A 22,243-nucleotide genomic window follows, 5' to 3' on the forward strand; every position below is an offset into this window, starting at 1 on the left:
TTTAATTTTTTATATGTTTGGATGTTATTCTACCATGTTACACTTTAATTTCTCTCTGTCCCATCTGTACTTTTTCTTTTTGTCATTTTTTTTTTTTAGTTCATTGATTATGTTTTAAGATTTCTTTATCTCCACTATAGACTTATTAGCTATGCTTCTGTGTTTTGTTTTTTAGTGGTTCTAAGTTTTATAATGTTAACCTTTAATATTTGTATACTATTATTTCACATTATATAAAATATATGAACCTTATATCAACATACTTCTGTTCTTCGTGCTATTGTCAAATATTTTGCTTCTGTATATATTGAAAATACATTTATGTTATTAGTGCATTAAGTGATCAGTTAGATTTTATTTGTGTGGGTTTTTTTAGTGTTTTTTATTTTTTTAGAGAGGGAGGAAGGGAGAGAGAGACCGAAACATTGATCAGCTGCCTCCTACATGCCCCCTACTGGCGATTGAGCCCACAACCCAGGCATGTGCCCTGACCAGGAATCAAACTGGTACCTCTCAGTCCATGGGATGATGCTCAGTCCAATGAGCCACACTAGCTGGACTGATCAGTTAGGTTTTAAAGATATGAATTAATGAGAATAAAAGTCTTTTATATTTAGCTACTTAGTCATCATTTGTAACTAAGTTACACCATTTGTAACATTTTTTATTTATTTTAGTAGGTCCCGGTTTCCATTCGGTGTCATTTTGCACCTGAAAAACTTCTTTGACATTTGTTACAGTTCAGGTTTGCTATAAGTGAATTAAATTTCTTAGCTTTTGTTTTTCTGAGAGAGAGGAAAAAAAAGATTTCCTCTTTATTTCTGAAGGATATTTTTATTGGATATAGAATTATAGGTTGACAGTTCTTTTAGCTCTTTAAAAATGCTGTGCCATCATCTTTTGGCTTGCATAGTCTCTGGTAAGAAATCTGATATAGTTCTTTTTTTCCATTTCTCTGATTACTATTGAGGGTTTCTTTTATCACTAGTTTTTTGCTATTTTATTATGATGTGCATTAGTGTGGGCTTCTTTGTATTTTTCCCACACGGGTCTTATTTAGTTTCTTTAACACATTTGAAAAATTTTAGGCTATTATTTTTTCAAATTTTTTTATGCCCCCCCTTTGTTTCTTTCTGGTGGTATCTATGTATACACATATGTATACATATATGCATGTATATATAGATACACATAAATGTTAGATTATGAAACTTTACAAAGGTTATCAATATTCTTATTCTCTCTTACTCTGTCTCACATATATTTTTTTCTCCCTGTTTCATTTTTGCATAATTTGTCATTCTATATCTTTATGATTACTGATCTTTTCTTCTGTTGCTGTGTAATGTACTATTAACCTTGTAAAATGAAGTTTATATTTTAAATACTATATTTCTCTTCTCCAGAAATTTGATGTTTGAAGTATATATTTTGCATGTCTTGCCTCATTATGTTTCCTATGGTATCTTTGAACACATTTATAATAGCTCCTTACATGAGAATCCTATCATCTTTGTTAGTTTTTTCTCTGTTGATTTTTCTCCTAGTTTTGTTTTTGTTTCACCATTTGTCTAGTAGTTAAATGTGAATTTTAATTGTGAAATTTTCCATTGTTGAATGCTGGATTGTGTTGTGTACCTTTGCAAAATATTGGGATTTGTTCTGGCCAGTAGTAAGATTGCTTTTGGAGTAGTGTGATCAATTTAAGACGTTATTTTACGCTGTTATAGGGTGATTCTAGTTTAGCCTTTACTCCAGGATTAATTTTGCCAGATAATTGAAATGTGGCTCTTTTCCGATCTATCTTTAATGCTCCTTGTATTCAGTGAGACTTTTCCACTATGGCTGGTGTGAACTCCCCCTCTTGTGCTTTGTGAATTGTTCTTTATGGGGCTTCCCTGTAACTGTTTTTTTTTTTTTTCTGGAGTTCCTCGTGAATTTTCATGTTACACATGGACAGACTGGATGTGAACTCCCCCTCTTGTGCTTTGTGAATTGTTCTTTATGGGGCTTCCCTGTAACTGTTTTTTTTTTTTTTTCTGGAGTTCCTCGTGAATTTTCATGTTACACATGGACAGACTGGATGTGAACTCCCCCTCTTGTGCTTTGTGAATTGTTCTTTATGGGGCTTCCCTGTAACTGTTTTTTTTTTTTTTCTGGAGTTCCTCGTGAATTTTCATGTTACACATGGACAGACTGGTATTCAGCCAAAGATTCAAGGAAACCCTTGCTCCCTTCCCTTGGACGCGCAGTCCCTCAAATTCTAGCCACCCCCTCCCCCCACCCCAACTCTAATCTGACTTCACAACTCAGTGAGATAGTGAGGGTGTTTTTGAATTCCTCTTCTCTGTACTGCAATTCAGAAATTGCCTCCAGACAGAAAGTTGACGCTATTTTAGGATTCACCGAATTGTATTCTTTTTTCTCAGATATCACCATCTCTAATACTTGTTGCCTACTGTCTAAAATAGTTTTTTTTCTACATTTTGTCAGTTTTCCTTGTTTAGGTTAGAGGTAAATTTTTTACCCTCTTACTCTGGACTGGAAGCAAAAATCTTTCAATTTTTTTTTTAATTAATATATTTTTGTTACAGGTGTTTCTCCTTTTTTCCCCATTGACACCCTCCTCCTCATCCCCCCCACCCTGTGCCCAGCTTTGTTGTCCATGTCCATCGGTTATGTGTACATGCATATAAGTTCTGTGGTTTATGTCATCCCCCCACCCTTTCTTCTGAAGGTTGTCAGTCTGTACCCTACTTCCACATTTCTGGGACTTTTTTTTTTTTTTTTTATCCTCACCCGAGGACATTTTTCCATTTTTTGTTCAGGTAGAGTGGGAGGGAGAGAGAGGAAGGGAGAGAGAGAGAGAAACATCGACGTGAAGGGACACATTGAGTGGCTGCCACCCGCACAACCGACCAGGGCCGGGGACAAACTGCAACCGAGGTACGCGCCCTTAGCAGGAACCGAACCCGGGTCTCTCAGGAACGCAGGCTGACGCTCTAACCGCTGAGCCAAACCGGCCAGGGCTGGGACTTTTTTTTTAATGAATATTTCTGTTGGGCAATAGAATTATTTTTAATTGAGAAGTCATTTGTAAGTCTTATTGTCTCCTTGAAGGCAGCATATCTATTTTTTATGTTGGCATTTGAGAATTTTTATTTGTCCTTGTTTTTTAGCAATTTTACTATGATTTGCTCTAGTTGTAGTTCTGTTTATACTTATCTTTCTTTGTATTAACACTACTTAATTTGTGGCTTGATACAGTTTTTTTTTATCCTCACCCGAGGACATTTTTCCATTTTTTGTTCAGACAGAGCGGGAGGGAGAGAGAGGAAGAGAGAGAGAGAGAAACATCGATGTGAAGGGACACATCGAGTGGCTGCCACCCGCACGACCAACCAGGGCCGGGGACAAACTGCAACCGAGGTACGTGCCCTTAGCGGGAACCGAACCCGGGTCTCTCTGTACCGCAGGCCGACGCTCTAACCGCTGAGCCAAACCGGCCAGGGCTTGATACAGTTTTGAAAAATTCTCTGCGTTATCTCTTTAAATATTACTTCTTCATTCTTTTTCTTCTCTTCTGTTACTGTAATTACATGTATTTTAGGGTTTTGTCATCATGTCTCATATGTCACGTTCTTTTATATATTTCCATTCTTTTATATCCATCTCTTCATGTTAATCTTGATATTCTTTGCTGACCTTTATTTCATTTCGCAAATTGTCTCCTCAGATATATGTAATCTGCTAAGTTTTTAATTTTATTTATTGTGTCTTCATTTTTAAAATATCCATTTGATTTTCTCTAGTTTTTTTTCTCTGTAGTATTCTCTATCTCTTGAGCTTATTAATTTATTAATCACATAAATAATAATTACTTTAAAGTCCTTGTTTGAAACAATGCCAATATCTAAATCTCATGCGGTTTTGTTTCTATTGTCTTTTTTCCCTTGTAGCTCATTTTTAATTTTTTGTTTGCTTGTGTATTTGTATTGAATATTAGGTATTATCTATTTAAAAAGCTGGATATAATATGGATCTCTGTTTGATGTTATCTTTCTCCAAGGAGTATTTGCGTTTTCCTTGTTCAGGCTGTTAGCATTGGTTCATATGCCCGTAACTCAGCCCAGGACTGAGTGGAGTTGAAGTTCAGCTTTAGTATGTACATGGGCTTTTCTATTTCTGTTTCATTCTTACCAGTTCTTTTTCAGGGGTCTTAATTGAAAGCCTGGGGCTTTTGACAGGACCTCTCTTTCTTGGCAGGCTCTGAAATTCAAATTTTGTTTCCAGCACTATGAGATAACTTGAAGTTCTTCTCAGCCAGCACTTCCTAATTTGGAATGTCTTTAACAGAAGCATGACAACTAATGTCAAGCTGTCTTTTCTTGTCTGCCTTCTATCTGGGTTCTTGGCCCCTTCATGTTCTCACTACCTTAGTAACACTTCAGTGCTTTCAAACAGATTTTAAAAAATATTTTGTCCTCATAGTTATTCATGAAGGGAAGTTGACAGAAACACTAATCCACAGTGGATTCTGACCAACCATTTTGAGAATGGAGGCACTGGACCTTGAAGAAATTCTAGAGTACTTAACGAATTGTAGCAAGATGGTTGGCGCCTTCTCTCTGCTGTAGTTCCTTTGTATGCCTTGGCTAGGCATCTGCCCTCTACCTCGTTCCCTTACTTTCCCAAGATCATTCAACATAATGTGTAGATCTGAACACTTTAATTATAATTATGTCATTTCAAATTAGTTTGTTAGTGTTTTGGCCTTTGGTATGGCCTACTTCTTTGTCTTTTACAATTTCCCTTATAAATTTCATGTCTGGATTTCTTCATAAACTGAATATAGATTGTCTTGCCTTTGATTATTTTATTTTCTTCTAACTGCCCATCATCTGATTCATTGGTCATAAAAAATTTAAAGTGAAACATTTTTTAATTGATTTTCTAGAGACAGGAAGTTGGGGGAGAGAGAGAGAAAAATATCAATGTAAGGTTGCCTCCTCCCACACGTGCCCCTACCAGGGACTGAACCCACCACCTTCTGGTATACGAGACGACGCTCTAACCAACTGAGTCATTGCAGCCAGGGCTAAAATGAAACTTCTTTAACATAGCGTTTACACCATTTGTACTATGGTACCTACCTAACATGTTTCCCATCACACTGTTCATGATGCTTTGGACTACTTAGGGTTCACCATACACATTCATTTTCACACTCTCTGTTCTCTATTCATATTTCCCCTTCTACTGAAATGCCCTACCCTGCACATGCTACATAGCCTCACACATACCTTTATCATTAGTAAACTCCCACCTGTCTTCCAGAATTTAGTTCAAATGTCTCTACTATGAAAACTTACCAACTTTTTCCCCACCCCTGCTAAAGGCAGAATTAATCTCACTAATGTTCCTCAACTCTTTGTAGACCTTGTCACATGAAATTTTTTTTCCCCTTAGCCAAAATTTGAGGGCCATAATGATTGGGACTCTGTCTTACCAACTTTGTATTCCTGGCAGCCAGCACAGTGTCTGGGAGATATTTCCAGATCTTCATCCAGCCTGCCTACCCCAAGGTGGCAATCTATATTTCTAAGGTAAAATTATAGAGTGGAAAGATAATACTTAATGTGTTTATTCCTAGTATTTTGTTTATATATACTTTTCCCTTCTATTGTTAGACAAATAAACAACATTTGCCTTCTAGGTATAGATGTGTCCATTTCTATGTTTTCCCATTTAATAACTTTAAAAAAGTAATTATCCCTCCCAAAATGTCTATCATCTTAACCCTTTCTTCTCACTTTTAGCACCAGAGCAGCACCCCAAAGCATGGAACAGAGGGAAACAAGTTTATTTTAAGTATTTTTTAATAGTTACACGACTGTATTCATTTGGGAGTATCTTTATACACGTTGAATAACACCGTTAACTGAAAAAGGATTTGGGGGAAAACTGCCTAAGAGACCTAAAGTGACTTGCCAAAAATAACAGAACTCCTAAGTAGCAGCACTGGAATTCTAAGGTCTTGTGACCTAAATTTAGTGTACTGTCAATGATTCTGTGCTTTCTTTTTATTTTTATAGCAAATCCACAAATTCTAACATTCAGAAAATATAGTAATGATTAAAGAATATGAGTTTTGGGCTTTACTGACTCTTGTAGTTAAAAATTTTTGGCAGACCCTTGATGTACATATTGTAAAAGTTGGTATTACATTTGGTATCTGTTGCTAGTATTCTGTCATTTATACATTACCGTGTGTCTATATTCTTTTAAAACTCATAATTATTGACCTTAATGTCTTTTAGATTTAATATTCCTAAATTGTGCTGCAATCCCTATGGGAACTAGAATAAGTTATTAGAGCCTAGCAAATGTGCATGACTGCTGCATTCTGTTATTTTTCTCTTCCATTGATGGCCCACAGCTTCAGCTGCTGAGCATTGGAGAAGCTTAAACCTCTAGGGCCCATTAGATTTAACTTGTTTACTGCATTGATATCTATATGTTAAATGGCAAGAGAGTTCAGGTTATTGAATAATTTAAAATTCAGCTCTAATTGGTGTCATGTGACCTAGAAAAGGCCGTGGATGACGCCAGGAGCATGCTGTGAATTTCTTATAAATAATTCATAAATTAGATGATTCATTTGCTTGAATGTCTTGGTAAATGCAAAAGTTTGTAAGTTATAACTGATGATATAACACCTGTAAGTATTTAGTTCATAACACTGGAAGGTAATCTACCTTGATGATCTTCTAGCAAAATCTGCCAGTATAGGAGAGTTAATTGCACTGGGGAGAATGAACATTTATTTGGGATGAGACTTTGGCAAAACATAAAGTGCAGCTGTTGCATTACGTAGCTTTTGTCAGCTTGACAACTGGTCTGACTTTAAAAAATGCAGCATGTCGTTTGGACCTTATTTCACATTAACTACAAATGTTCTGGGTTATGCAATGACCTACCCCACACACAGTAATTTAGTCTTAGAAATATTTATCTAGGTCTTGAATTTCTGACCTCTCAATAAAATGAAGAGCCCAGGGGAAATTTTTTACATTACAGAATTGAGATTTTCATTCTTATAAGGCTATCAGTGGGAATATGAGGACTGTTAACAGGGTACTTGCCTGGATAGTAAAGTATTATTTGCTGTCAGAGAAATGAATACCGATAAGACCTATTCGTACTACTGACTAATCCTGTGGTTAACAACTCATAAGGACATTGTAAGTAATCACTTTCTCGTCATGCAAAGGAAATAACAACCTGTTGCAAGAAATAATGACTGCAGTTTAGTTCACATCTCCTTATAACTCTAAAGCAGAGATTGGCCTGTAAAATGATTTTCAGAAACTTATAAAATATCACTGCTTACTTGTCGATGGTATTTCACAAAGCAGTACTGCAGCTGTTATTCACAGCATATGAGAACATGGGGAAACCCTGGGTACCATAAGAATAGTATGTGGCCCAGTGCATATGGCTCAATGGTTGAGGATCGACCCATGCACCAAGAGGTCGCCAGTTCAATTCCTGGTCAGGGCACATGCCCAGTTTGTGGGCCCAATCTCCAGTGGGGGGCATGCAAGAGGTGACCAATCAATGTTCGCTTTCATCGATGTTTCAGACTCTCTCCTGTCCCTTTCTCTCTCTCTAAAAAAATCAATAGAGAAAAAAAAAGAGAGAATAGTATGTGATTTTATGTGTTCCTCTATATGCTTACACCCGTGTGTACACACATATATGTATACAAGATCAGAGCATACATGTTTATTAACATCTTTATTTCTATGAAGTCTTTTTAAAAATATGCCATGTTTTTAAAAGTAATCTTAAGGATTCATAAAACCTTCTTTCAACACTAGCAGAAAATTCTTCATTGTGTCCAGATTAAGTCTCTCACACATTTTTTAAAACCTTATACTTTCCTCATTGGTGCTTTTTTATCTAGTCAGTCTGTATCTTTCCAAGCTAAGTAACATTATGTTCCAACTCTGTCATAAACCAAAAATGCCTGCATTTTCTCTTCATCTTTCTTTTGTGCTGTGAATCCCATAGCATGCCATATCAAAGACTCTACTGGCTTCATTTCTGCCACTTCTAGAGTTTCAAGATGTAGACAAGGATTGTGGCACCTGCTATGGAAGATGCTACCATTTTGAACTCAACTTTGTAATCTGTTGTAATCCATAGATCATTTTCCTGTTTAAACATTTTTTTTAAATTTATATAATTTGTTTTTCCTACCCAGGTATATTTTTCTACATGCTTTTCTGATGAATATCATTCTCTTTATTTCTGATTTATTTCTAATTCATTTTCATCACGCAGAAAATATATGGATTAGCACATGACAAGTCATATTGTTCAGTTTGCTTATGGGGTAATGAGCATATTTTAGCATAGAATCCTTAATTGGAGAGCACACAATGTATCATCAAGTTCAGGTGACAAACGAAAGCAGGCCAAATCCAACCCATTGCATGGTTTTGTACAATTCATGAGCTAAGAATGGTTTTTAATTTGACTAATTATTGGGTGGGAAAAGAATGTTTTATGAAATTAAAATATCAGTGTCCCTGAATAAGGTTTTACTGGAACAGTCACTTATGTATAATCTCTTGCTTTCACAATACAAAAGCAGAAGTGAGTGTTATGACAGAGACCACATGGCCTGAAAAATCTAAAATGTTTATTCTCTGGCCCTTTACAGAAAAAGTGTGCTGAACCCCACTACATAGTTGTGAAAGTGAACAAATTATAGCCCCATGCAGCACCATGTATGAACTTCACAAATGTAATGTTGGGTGAAAGAAGTCACACACAAAAGAATGTATATCAGATATTCCATTTGTACTCTAAAAATGAACAGGTAAACCTGAACTCTAGTATGGATATTTAAGCAGGGCAGTATTAAGCAAAGTAATTATTTCCATGAAAATGAAGGTACTGTCATTCCATTTGAGAGGAGAGGAAGAGAGTGGTATTGTGTAGGGCAGATAATGTTCTGTTCCTGGATAGTGGTTACATAAGCATTGCCTTGTGATTATTCACTAAACTGATTATATTTTTCGTGTACTTTTCTATGTTTATTGTATTTCATATTAAAGAATTTTTAAAACACTATAGCATGGAGTAATGGAAGACTAAGGATTTTGGAGTGAGACATAGTCTCATGTCTCACATATAGTGTTGATGTGACCTTGGGAAAGTTGTGTTGATTCATTGAACTTCATTTTTCTCATCTGCAAAAGGATAAGTATAACAACTATCTTACAGAGTTGTTAAGAATTATAGGTTAAACATGTAAAACATTTAGCATAGTCCATAGTAAATTCTGAGTAAGAACGGCCAAGTGACAAGGTTTTCTGGGAGCATGTCCTGCAGTTAGCAGTCAATGAAGGTGATCATTGAGAGCCATGTTCTCTCATCAGAAACAATTTGAGTAAAGGTGTCTTCCCTGACATTCATTTTTCATTGCTCATCTTTGGTCCCCATCTAGTAAGAGAGTCCCAGGTGCTCCATATTCACACGAATACTTGGTAGCGTTTTTTTATTTTTAGTCAATTTGGTGTGTGTGTTTGTGTGTTTAGTGAAATCTCATTTTGTGAAGTACTTGTTGAAACTAATATGTTTAAATAACTCAAAATAACGTCTAAAGGACCAAAGATGAACAAGATAATCTTTCTTTTTATTAATTCAAAGTCAGCTGATTAAGGAGCCTTAGTTACATCTGGGAAGTCCCTTTTGCCATATAATGTAACATGATCACATGATTGATATCTCATCATATTCGCAAGTCCTACCCACACGCAAGTAGAGGAGATAGTGCAGGGTGTGTACATCAAGAGGATGGGAACCTTGGGAACCATCTTAGAATTCTGCCTGCCAACATGCACAGTCACCCGTCAGCCAACTGGTGAAGTGGTGGTCTCTTTGAATAAAGCCGGTATCAAAATCATTTAGTCATACTACCTCTTAAAAACACCAAAATTTTTTTAGAAATGTTCCAAATACATTTCTGACATTTGAATAATTTAACCAGTCAGTACCATTAAAGTAAGTGTCGACTACCTCTAGTACCTAAAAATGCACAGATGAAAATAGTGTTGGGGAACAAAAATCAGAATATAAAATAATGCACACATGCTGTCTGTTATGTTAATAATATATGTATTAGAAAATATGTAACAATGTAAAATAGTTGATTTAACTTTCTGTACCAATATAAAATTTATCTGTTATTTTAAAAATACAATAATTCTATAAAAAGATGGTTTACCATACCAAAATAGCAGATGATAAATGTTAAATATTTGTGTTGACATTAAGTGTTGCTGAAGTTCACAGTAGGAAAGATTGATGTGTGCTACAGCTTCCTTTTAGGTGTGAAGTAAAGTTAATTTTTTTGAGATAGTTTATTATAAATTTCACCTTAGGTCTGGTTCCTGTTCTGTAGCTATAATCTGCTCAGTGGCATCTGCTCAGTGTACAGGATTTGCAAGTCGTCTTGAAGAGAATCAAGTCTCCCCAGATGTGGTTCATTCTCATCTAAATAGAACTCCTTTAAAATTGCTTTAGAAAGTCAGAATCTTAAGAATCATTATAATAGCCATCTTTTAATCTAGGATAGGAAACATAGTAGTGTTGAATATGTCTGTTAGTTGACATTTTTTTAAGATTTATTTTTATTAATTTATTTTTGTTACAGATGTTTCTCCTTTTTTCCCCCCATTGACACCCTCTTCCCCATCCCCTCACCCCATCTCCGGCTTTGTTGTTCGTGTCCATTACTTATGCATACAGACATATAAGTTCTGTGATTTATCTCTTCCCTTCCCCCACCACCCCCGCTTCTGATGGTTGTCAGTCTGTACCCTACTTCCACGTCTCTGGGTCTACCTTATTCCTCAGGCAGTTATGTTCATTATATTCCACAAATAAGTGAGATCATGTGGTATTTGTCTTTTTCTCCTTGGCTTGTTTCGCTTAGGATAATACTTTCTAGGTCTCTTCATGTAGTCTCACAGAATAAGAGATCTGTCTTTCTTACGGCTGCATAGTACTCCACTGTGTATATTTACCACTGCTTTTTTATCCATTCGTCTTCTGATGGACATTTGGGCTGTTTCCAGATCTTAGCTATTGTAAATAGTGCTGCTATGAACAGGGGGTACATATATTCTTTCTGATTGGTGTTTCAGGCTTCTTAGGGTAGATTCCTAGAAGTGGGATCACTGGGTCAAATGGCAAATCAATTTTTAATTTTTTGAGGTAACACCATATTGTTTTCCATAGTGGCTGCACCAGTCTGCATTCCCACCAGCAGTGTTCTAGAGTCCCCTTTTCTCCACACCCTTGCCAACACTTGTTTGATGATTTGTTGATGGCAGCCATTCTGATAGGTGTGAGGTGATACCTCATTGTTGTTTATCTCTCTGATGATTAGTGATGTTGAGCATTTCTTCATATGTCTCTTAGCCATTTGTATGTCCTGTTTGGAGAGGTGTCTGTTTAGCTCCTCTATTTATTTTTTAATTGGGTTCTTTGTTTTCCTTTTGTTGAGTTGTTTGAGTACTCTATATATTTTGGAAATTAACCCTTTATGTGATGTATCATTGGCAATGATGCTCTCCCATACAGTGGGTTGCCTTTCCATTTTTGTGGTGCTTTCTTTTTTTGTACAAAAGCTTTTTAGTTTGATGTAGTCCCGTGTGTTCATTTTCTCCTTTGTTTCTGTTGCCTTAGGTGATGTATCAGTGAAAATTCTGCTGTGTATGATGTCCGAAATTTTGTTGCCCGCATTTTCTTCTAGGATTTTTATGGATTCACGAGTCACATTTAAGTATTTTATCCATTTTGAGTTTATTCTTGTGTATGGTGTAAGTTGATGGTCTAGTTTCAGGTTTTTTGCATGTAGCTGTCCAATTTTCCCAACACCATTTATTAAAGAGATTGTCTTTACTCCATTGTATGCTCTTGCCTCCCTTGTCAAATATGAATTGAACATAATGTCTTGGGTCCATTTCTGGGTTCTCTGTTCTGTTCCACTGGTCTATATGCCTATTCTTGTGCCAGTACCAGGCTGTTTTGATTACAGTAGCTTTGTAGTATAACCTGCTATTCGGTATTGTGATCCCACCTACTTTGTCCTTCTTTTTCAAGATAGCTGTATATTTGGGGTCTTTTTTTGTTTTATAGGAACTTTTGAAGTATTTGTTCTAGTTCTGTGAAGTATGTCATTGGTATTTTGATGGTGATTGCATTGAATCTATAGATTGCTTTGGGTAATATGGACATTTTAATGATGTTAATTCTTCCAATCCATGAACAAGGTATGTGCTTCCACTTTTTCATATCTTTCTCTATTTCTTTTTTGAATGTCCTGTAGTTTTCTGCAAATAGGTCCTTTACTTCTTTGGTTAAGTTTATTCCTAGGTATCTTAATTTTTTTTGCCACAATGGTAAATGGGATTGATTTTTTTGGTTTCTCTTTTTGTGATTTCATCATTGGTGTATAAGAATGCCGTCCATTTCCTGATGTTAATTTTGTATCCTGCTACTTTGCCAAAGTCATTTATTAAGTCTGGTAGATTTTTGATGGAGTCTTTAGAGTTTTCTATGTATAATATCATGTCATCTGCAAATAATGATAGTTTCACTTCCTCCTTTTCAATTTGGAACCCTTTTAGTTTTCTTCCTGTCTGATTGCTGTGGCTAAGACTTCCAGTACTATGTTAAATAAGAGTGGCGAATGTGGGCATCCCTGTCTTATTCCTGTTCTTAAGGGAAATGCTTTTAGTTTCTGCCCATTGAGTATGATGTTGGCTGTAGGTCTTTCATATATAGCCTTTATTATGTCGAGATATGATCCCTCTATTCCCAGATTGCTGAGCATTTTTATCAGAAATGGATGATGGATTTCATCAAAGGCTTTTTCAGAATCTATTGATATGATCATGTGGTTTTTATTCTTCATTTTGTTTATGTGGTGTATCGCATTTATTGATTTATAAATATTGTACCAGCCTTGCATCCCTGGGATGAATCCCGCTTAGTCATGGTGAATAATTTTTTTGATGTATTGCTGGATTCGATTTGCTAGTATTTTGTTCAGGATTTTGGCATCTATGTTTGTCAGGGGTATTGGCCTGTAGTTTTCTTTCTCTGTAGTGTTTTTTTCTGGTTTTGGAATTAGAGTTATGCTGGCCTCATAAAACGAGTTTGGAAGTCTTCTTTCTTCTTGAATTTTTTTAAATAATTTGAAGAGAATGGGTGTTAGTTCTTCTTTGAATGTTGGGTAAAACTCCCCCGTGAAGCCATCCGGGCCTGGGCTTCTGTTTGCTGGGAGAGTCTTGATTACCTCTTCAATTTTCTTAGTTGTTATTGATCTGTACAAGTTTTCTATCTCTTCCCGGTCCAGTTTTGGGAGACTATGTGTTTCTAGAAGTTTGTCCATTTCGCTTAGATTGTCAAATTTGTTGCCATATAATTGTTCATAATATTTGTTAACAATCTTTTGTATTTCTGTGGTGTCTGTTGTTATTTTTCCTCTTTCATTTCTGATTTTGTGCAATTGGGTTCTTTCTGTTTGTTTCTCGGTGAAGTCTAGCTAAGGGTCCATCAATCTTGTTTACCTTTTCGAAAAACCAGCTCTTTGTTTCATTGATCCTTTGAATTGTTTTTTTGGTCTCTATGTCATTTATTTCTGCTCTGATCTTTACTATTTCCTTCCTTCTACTTGCTCTGCGGTTTTTGGGTTTTTGTTTCTTTGTTTGCTTTCTAGTTCTTTAAGTTGTGAGGTTAGATCATCTATTAGAAATAATTCTTGTTTCTTGAGGGAGGCCTGTAGTGCTATGAACTTCCCTCTCAGAACTGTTTTGCTGCATCCCATAGATTTGGTGTTGTTGTGTGTTCATTTTCATTGTTTTCCAGGAAGTTTTTAATTTCTTTCTTGATCTCCTCGGTAACCCATTGGATAGAGCCTTTCAATATTATGTAGTGGCCTTCTTTGTCTCTAGTTATTGCCTTCATTTTGAAATCTATTTTATCAGATATGAGTATTGCTACCCCAGCTTTTTTTTCCTTTCCGTTTGCTTGGAAGATTTTTTCCCATCCCTTCACTTTCAACCTATGTGAGTCTTTTGTTGTGAGGTGGGTTTCTTGTAAACAACATATAGATGAGTCATGTTTTCTTATCCAATCAGCTACTCTGTGTCAATCCATTTACATTTAAGGTGATTATTGATATGTACTTATTTATTGCCATTTTTGTTTAGTGTAGTTCTAATTTTCTTCCTATTTCTTCTACTAATTACAGCAGCCCTTTTAACATTTCTTGCAGTGCTGGTTTCTTGCTAATGTATTCCCTTAGCCATTTTTTTTGTCTGGGAAGCTCTTTATTTGACCTTCTATTTTGAATGATAGCCTTGCTGGGAAGAGTAGTCTTGGATTCAGATCCTTGTTTTTCATGACCTTGATTACTTCATGCCATTCCCTTCTGGCCTGTAGTGTTTCTTGTGAGAAGTCAGCTGAGAGCCTTATGGGGTTTTCTTTGTAGGTAACCTGTTGCTTATCTCTTGCTGCTTTTAGGATTCTCTCTCTGTCCTTAATTTTTGGCATTTCAATTACTATGTGTCTTGGTGTTGGCCTGTTTGGGTTCTTCTTAAGTTGGGGCTCTCTGTGTTTCTTGAACTTGAATGCCTTCTTCCTTCACCAAATTAGGGAAGTTTTCTGTCACTGTTTCTTCAAATATATTCTCTAACCCTTGGTCATTTTCTTCTTCTTTGGGTACTCCTATGATGCGAATATTACTACATTTCCAGTTGTCCCACAGTTCTCTTAAGCTGTCTTCCTGTTTTTTGGTTTTTTCCTCACTCGAGGACATTTTTCTATTTTTTGTTCAGGTAGAGTGGGAGGGAGAGAGAAGTAGAGAGAGAGAGAAAGAGAAATATCAACGTGAAAGGGACACATTGAGTGGCTGTCACCCGCACAACCAACCAGGGCCAGGGACAAACTGCAACTGAGGTACGCGCCCTTAGTGGGAACTGAACCTGTGTTTCTCTGGACCACAGGCTGATGCTGTAACCACTGAGCCAAACCGGCCAGGGCTGTCTTCCTGTTTTTTAATTGTTTTTTCCTTTTGGTTTTCTGATTGGTTGATTTTTTTTCTACCCTGTCTTCTAATTCACTGATCCGGTCCTCAGCTTCCTCTACTCTGCTGCTTAGTCCTTCCCATGTGTTCTTCTGCTATGTCATTCTTCATTTTTTCTTGGTGGTTTTTAATTTTCAGTTGGTTGATTTTCAATGTTTCTGTGTCTTTACTCATGGTGTTGATCTCTTTACTCATGCTGTTGAGCTTCCTCAAGATCATGGCTCTGAATTCTAGCTCTGTTAACTTGCTTAACTGCATTTCATTTATATCATCTTCGGTAGAGGTCTCTTGTTTTTTTATTTGGGGTTTGTTTCTTTGTTTCACCATTTTGTCTATCTCAGTGGGCTTTAGAGGCTGCCAAATTTTCCCTGTGGGTGTTGGTGTTTTTCTGTTTGTGGCTCCCTCTACTTGGTTTGGATGAGCGTGGGAGGACCAACGTTAAACACCACTGTCAAGTCTTAATTTCCTGGGTAGAGTGCAAGTCCAGGAATGGTTCTTTTAGCTTTTTGCATGGAGGCTATTAGTAGCGCTTACTTGAAGAGCCTTGGTTTCTCAGGTGAATGAAAAACTCCCTCAGGTGCATGAAAAACTCCCTCAGGTGCTCAGTGTAAGGGGATTTCCAGAGGGTGGGGCAGATGGTGGTTGTTAATGCGCCTCAATTTACATTTCAGTGGCCCACCTGGTGGGGTTAAATCTACGAGGGAGGGGCTGTGGCCTCTCCCCAGAGCCCTGAGAAGGAGTAAGGTGACCACTATCCTGTGTGGCTGAAACTCAGCAAAAGCTCTAAGCACCCTTCAAATCCCGAGTGTCCCCACATTGTTCCAGTCCAGTATGCCCTCCCTCTGCCGGAGCCCAAAGGGAGTGGCTGTGGCTGTTTTAGCGTCTGTCCCAGCTCTGCGCTGTGTAGTCAATTGGGAGTTTAACCCCGAGGGTGCTGCTCACAGCTAAGACCACTGCTGTCCATGGGCTCCCAGCCCCCCTCTCGCGCCTCCACAATCCTACCAGGATCGATCGGTGTCCCTGGTCACTATGGTGCTCAAAAGCTACTTTTCTGTTGCTTTTCCCCTACGATTTGTCTTTATTTTAGTGGTAATTCCAGTTTGGTCCTGGGAGATGGTCTGTGTAGCTTCCATTCACTCTGCTGCCATTTTGGAATCTAGTTGACATTTTTTACCAATCAGTTATTTGCAACTATTGCTAAGCATATTGGTGGGATTTTTATTCCTCTTCTGCCAGGGATCACAATTATTTGTTCAGTCTATGCTTCTAGAGTAGATTAGCATCTCACTTATTTATGAATTAGTTATTTAAAAAGAAGTTGTGGTAGACCAAATAATTCTCCACCCAACGTATATTCCTGTCCTAATCCCTGGAATCTGCAAATGTCATTTTATATGGTATAAAGTACTTTGTATGGAAAAAGAGACTTTACAGATGTGATTAAAGATCTTGAGATGAGGAAATTATCTAGGATTACCTGACAATTTTCCAATCTAATCAAAACAGTTCTTAGGAGAGGGGTACAGAAACCAGATATCCCATGATCGGGACCAGTGGTTCCCAAAGCGTGGTCCCAGAGTAGTAGCAGCGTCAGCATCACATCGTGACTTGTTACAAAGGCAGATTCCTCAGCTGTGCTCTAGGGGTCCTGAATAGGAAATTCTGGGCATGAAACCCAGCAATTCACGTTTAACAAGCCCTCCAGGTGATTCTGATACATGTTAAAGTTTGAGAATCACTGATCTACACTAAGTTTTGTCCTCTCTGATAGAACTAGCTTGAGGCTATAATGCTGGGAAAGCTCACTCATGGCCTGTCAAAGGTCGTTTGCAACTGCTTCCTTTCTGCCTGAGTGTTATCAGACTGTGATCACTTGAACAGCTTAATTGAAATATCACTTATGTTTTATAGCTGAAATTAAATATGTTTTGTATTTAAGTAACCACTTTTGATTAGAATCATATTTTGTTGAAAGTGTTGGTTTTTTCTGTGTGCTGTAAAAATATTTACAAAATCTCATCAAATTTCTAGCAGTAACTTACATTCTATTCATTATGAAGTGAAAGTTTTAACATGAAATCTCATGCTGTGTAATAGCCAATCAAAGGGTATTTCAAAGAGTATTTAAGGTGGCTAAATGGATTTCCTGGCTTTGTATTCAAAATTAAACATTGTAAGATATTAGCATTTAATGCTTTTTATTTTTTATTTTTTTACCTCTTCTCAAAGTTGATTTTATGTAATCCTCATTGTTTGCAACTCCTGAAATCTTGCTTCAGCAACAAATAGCAATACTTTCTCATCCTTATGAATTTACTGAAATCTCCATTGTTTGAAAATGCTTTAGCTTTATGGAACATGTCACTTTAGCTGTGTAAATACTAGCATCTATTATTTAAGAAGACAAAACAGCTTTGTTTTGGTAAAAATATATCATTGATTTCTGAAAAACCAGAAGAAAGAGCTTATTTCATTGTGCTCCTATTTGACAAGTGATCTTGTGGTTCCTTTTAGGTATTCAGTAGGAAAAACACTCTCCCATCTTCGTCTATGGAACTGGATGGTTCCTACTTGAGTGTAGCCAAACCACAAACCTGCTATCAAACCAGACAAAGGCCTACTAAGACTGCAAACCAGGACTTGGCTGCCAAATCCCTTGCAGAGTTCAGGAATAATTCTTGGAAACCATCAGCCCTTCATAATCCCAAAGAGGATCTAGACAGGGTGCTTTTAGAGACTAGAACATGTGATTATGGATCCCCAGGGAACAAACCAGCAGTTACAGTCTCTACAGAGAAAGTTCCATCAGAGGAATTGAAGATGAAGGAATGCCAACACCTTAAACCTACTCCATCTAGACTGTGTTGTGGTCGTAGACTTTCGGAAAATGCAGATCATGTTCATCCTACAGAAATGGCCCCTCAGTATTCCAAGGCACACCCAGAATCGTGCCATTATTGTGGGCGTTTCTGGGCATCTCTGATGCATGGCCAAGGGGTGCTGCAGCCCAGTGAAACTGACTTCAAAAAACTACTCTCAGAAGATAGAAGGCAGCAACTTATGCTTCAAAAAATGGAGCTGGAAATTGAAAAGGAGCGCCTTCAGCATCTGCTGGCCCAGCAGGAGACAAAGCTTCTTCTAAAACAGCAGCAACTTCATCAGTCTCGCCTAGACTTCAATTGGTGAGTCCTACCTGTTCTTTCAACAGTGTCTATAGCTTGGAGAACACAGGAAACAGTGACTGCCGTGTCACTGTGACAAATGTGTAGGCACAGAGGTTCCTCAGGATCTTGGCTTTCTCAGATGCGTACAAACTGACTACTACGTAAATTCCACTGTCATCTTTGGAAGACTTGAAATATTACCTTGTCTTCCAAAATGTTAGCTTAGAATATTTACTTCTGAGCAGTACAGTGTAGTTTTTGCCAGATTCCAAAGACAATATTTTTGAATGATACTACCATTACACAAAACCCTTTACCGTTTGATGTCATTGTGGATAATGTTAGGCATTAAGTAAAAGCCTGAGATTTCAGTGTGTGGAATCCAATTAAAAAGGTATGATTATGATTAGCTGTCTTCATTCCATATTATTCTTCACCATATTATTAAATATAACAGGAGCCTTCTAAAGTCAACCTTTTCCTGTTCAATAACCAATTATTATAAACTTATCACATTTGAACTGTTCTTCCCTTAACAGTTCTTTCCTAAGAACAATGTTTCTATAACTAAAGTGCTATTTCAATATTATATAGTTCAGCATAGTTTTACATGCAGAGTCATAAAATAAATTTTAAATTTTGCGCTGTTCTGACTAGTGTGATGAAATCTCTTGCCATCTCACTCCATCCCACTCAGGATGTAAATCATCCCTTTGCCCAGCGTATCTACACTGTATATGCTCCCCATCTGTTAGTTGCTTAATAGCCCTCTCAGTTATCCGATCGCTGTCTTGGTATAACAGTGTTGTGTTCAAGTAACCCTTTCCTACTTAATTATGACCCAGAAGTGCAAGAGTACTGATGCTAGCAATTCAGATGTGCCAAAGAGAAGCCAAAAGTGCTTCATTTTCAGTGGTTCTCAACCTTCCTAATGCCACAACCCTTTAATACAGTTCCTCATGTTGTGGTGACCCCCAACCATAAAATTATTTTCGTTGCTACTTCATAACTCTAATTTTGCTACTGTTATGTCTTAGATGACCCCTGTGAAAGGTTTGTCCAAAGGGGTCGTGACCCACAGGTTGAGAATCGCTGCTTTAAGTGGAAAGGTATGTATGTATAGGGAAAAAAAACATACCATTGTATGTACAATATAGGGTTCAGTATTATCCACAGTTTCAGGCATCCATTAGGGGCCTTGGAAGTTATGCTCCATGGGTGGGGGGAAGGAGGGACTACTGTACTTATTTTTTTTTTAACCAAAAGCCATATTCCTCTTTATCTTCCTATGATCAGACAGTTCTTATTCTTCATTGTTGAAACCTGCAGGCTTTTCAACTAATTGAAAATGAAGCCACTTATAACAGTATTGTTTCCAAAGGCTGAAATGTTGCTTCGATTTTATGACCCCAAATGCTAATCCTCAAGTTAATGTGTAGTCTTTCTAAGAACTTCATTCAACAATAATGAGTGCCTATGATATGTGAGGAATGGCTCTAGGTACTTGGGATAGAAAAATGAATCAAATGTGTAGCAGGGGAGATTGGACAGGTTTAGAATAGGCACCATGTTTATTTGAACATCACTGTATATTCAAATAATACTGCATAATGATAATAAAGTCTTTATTGTTTCTTAATCATCATAACTTAGATGAGAGAGCTATGAAACACAGCTTTTGAGCAAGTTTTATGTATGTATAAATTGCAAAAATTAATATTTATAGAGATTTGTATAAACTTTTTATTTTGATATAATTACAGATTGATAGGAGGTTGCAAAAATAGTCTTTTCGATTTCTTGACAGGATTTTTCAGAGTAAAGTTTTAATTTTGATGAAGTTTGATTTATCAATTTTTTTCTTATAGCTTATAGTTTTAATCATAAATGTTTGTTGAAGTTGTCAGATCCCCTTTTATGTGTCAATTGATGTGATCATGTGATTTTTTGTATTTAGCCTGATAATATAGTAAATTATATTGATATTTTAATTTTGATCTAGCCTTGCATACCTAAAATAAACCCATTTCATATGAATACAGTGTATAATTCTTTTTATGTATTACTAAATTCTGTTTACAATTTTATTAAGGATATTTACATTAATATTAATAAGAAATGTTGATCTATGGTGTTTTGTCTTTTGTTTGTACTGTCTGTTTGGTTTTAGTATCAAGGTAATATTGGCATTATATGTTTATTTCATTCATTTCTTTGTAATGTTCTTCCTTCTGCTTGCTTTGGACTTACCTTGCTCTTCCAGTTTCTTGGAAGCTTAGATTATTGATTTGAGACTCTTCTTATTTTCAAGTGGAAGCATGTAGTACTATAAATTTCCTGCTCAGCACTATTTTGACTCTATCTCACAAATTTGAGTATTTAGGGATGTTCACTTAGCATAATATCTTCTAGGTGCATCCATGTTATCCCAAATGGCAGGATTTACTTCCTTCTCATGGCTGAACAATATTCAGATGTGTGTGTGTATGTACCAAATCTTTTCAATAATCTGTCGACACTTAGGTTGTTTCCATATCTTGACTATTGTAATACTATAATGAACTGGAGAGTACATGATATCTTTTAAAGATACTAATTTTGTTTACTTCAGATAAATACCTAAAAGTGAAATTGCTGGATCATATGGTAGTTTTATTTTTAATACTATTCTCCATAATGACTATACCAATTTACATTCCCACCAATAATGTATAGGGGATTCATTTCTCTGTGTTCTCCCCAACACTTATCTCTTGATCAAAGCCATTCTAACAGATATGAGGTGATATATCATTATGGTTTCAATTTTCATTTCCCTGATGATTAGTGATGTTGAACATCTTTTCATATACCTGTTGAGCATTTCTGTGTCTTTTGAAAAAGAATATATATTTTCAAGTCTTCTGCCCATTTTTAATGGGGTTTTTGTTTTGTTTTGTTTTTTCTTGTTTATTGTTATTGAGTTGTTTAAGTTCCTTATATATTTTGGATATTAATCCCTTATCAAATATATGGTTTGCAGATATTTTCTTCCATTGCATAGGTTGCCTTTTTATTTTAATGCTTGTTTTCTTTTCTGTGCAGTTTTCAGATTGCTTTAGCACCACTTGTTTATTTTTGTTTTTGTTGCCCAAGCTTTTGGTGTTGTATCCAAAAACATAATCCCGAGACCAATGTCAAATAGCTTTTTCCTCATGTTTTCTTATAGCAGTTTTACATTTTCAGGTCTTATATTTAAATCTTCAATCAATTCTGAGTTAATATTTGTAAGTGGTATAAAATAATGGTCCAGTTTTATTCTTTTGCTTATGTTTTCCCAGTACCATTTATTGAAGAGACACTCCTTTCTCCATTATGTGTTCTTGATACCCTGGTCAAAAATTAGGTGACCATACATGCATGGGTTTATTTTTGGGTCTTCTGTTCTAGTTCATTGATCTTTGTGTCTGTTTTTATGGCATTACTATTTTGATTACTATAGCTTTGTAATATAGTTTAAAATTAAGAAGTGTAATACCTTCAGTCCTGTTCTTTCTTGCGGTTACTTTGGTTATTTGGGGTCTTTTGTGGTCTATACAAATTTTAGGATTTTTTTTTAACTATGTGAAAAATGCCAACAGAATATTGATAAGAATTGCATTGCATCTGTAAATTGCTTTTCATAGAATGGACATTTTAACAATATTAATTCTCCCAATCTATGAAATTAAGATATCTTTCCTTTTATTTGTGTCTTCCTTGTTTTCTTTCAACAGCTTCAGTTTTAGTATATAGAACTTTCATCTCCTTGGTTAAATTTATTCCTAAAGTATTTTATTGTTTTTGATGCCATTTTAAATGGGATTGTGTTCTTAGTTCATTTTCAGCTAGTTCAGTATTTTTGTATAGAAGTAAGCTGATTTTTGTG

The 22,243-nt window shown here is 36.3% G+C and overlaps 1 protein-coding gene across 18 annotated transcripts in view; it reads left to right on the forward strand.

Annotated features, from left to right (window-relative positions):
- KIAA1328 (KIAA1328 ortholog) overlaps positions 1-22,243 on the forward strand; it is a 255,175-nt gene that overhangs the window by 153,428 nt on the left and 79,504 nt on the right. For all 18 annotated transcript variants that reach the window (XM_036244849.1, XM_036244848.1, XM_036244861.1 and 15 more), the window contains one exon: positions 17,687-18,354. In XM_036244849.1, the coding sequence (XP_036100742.1) occupies positions 17,687-18,354 (668 nt within the window). The remainder of the gene's footprint in view (positions 1-17,686; positions 18,355-22,243) is intronic.

This window comes from Molossus molossus, unplaced genomic scaffold (genome assembly GCF_014108415.1).
Source record: "Molossus molossus isolate mMolMol1 unplaced genomic scaffold, mMolMol1.p scaffold_m16_p_6, whole genome shotgun sequence".
In the NCBI taxonomy this organism is placed as follows: domain Eukaryota; kingdom Metazoa; phylum Chordata; class Mammalia; order Chiroptera; family Molossidae; genus Molossus; species Molossus molossus.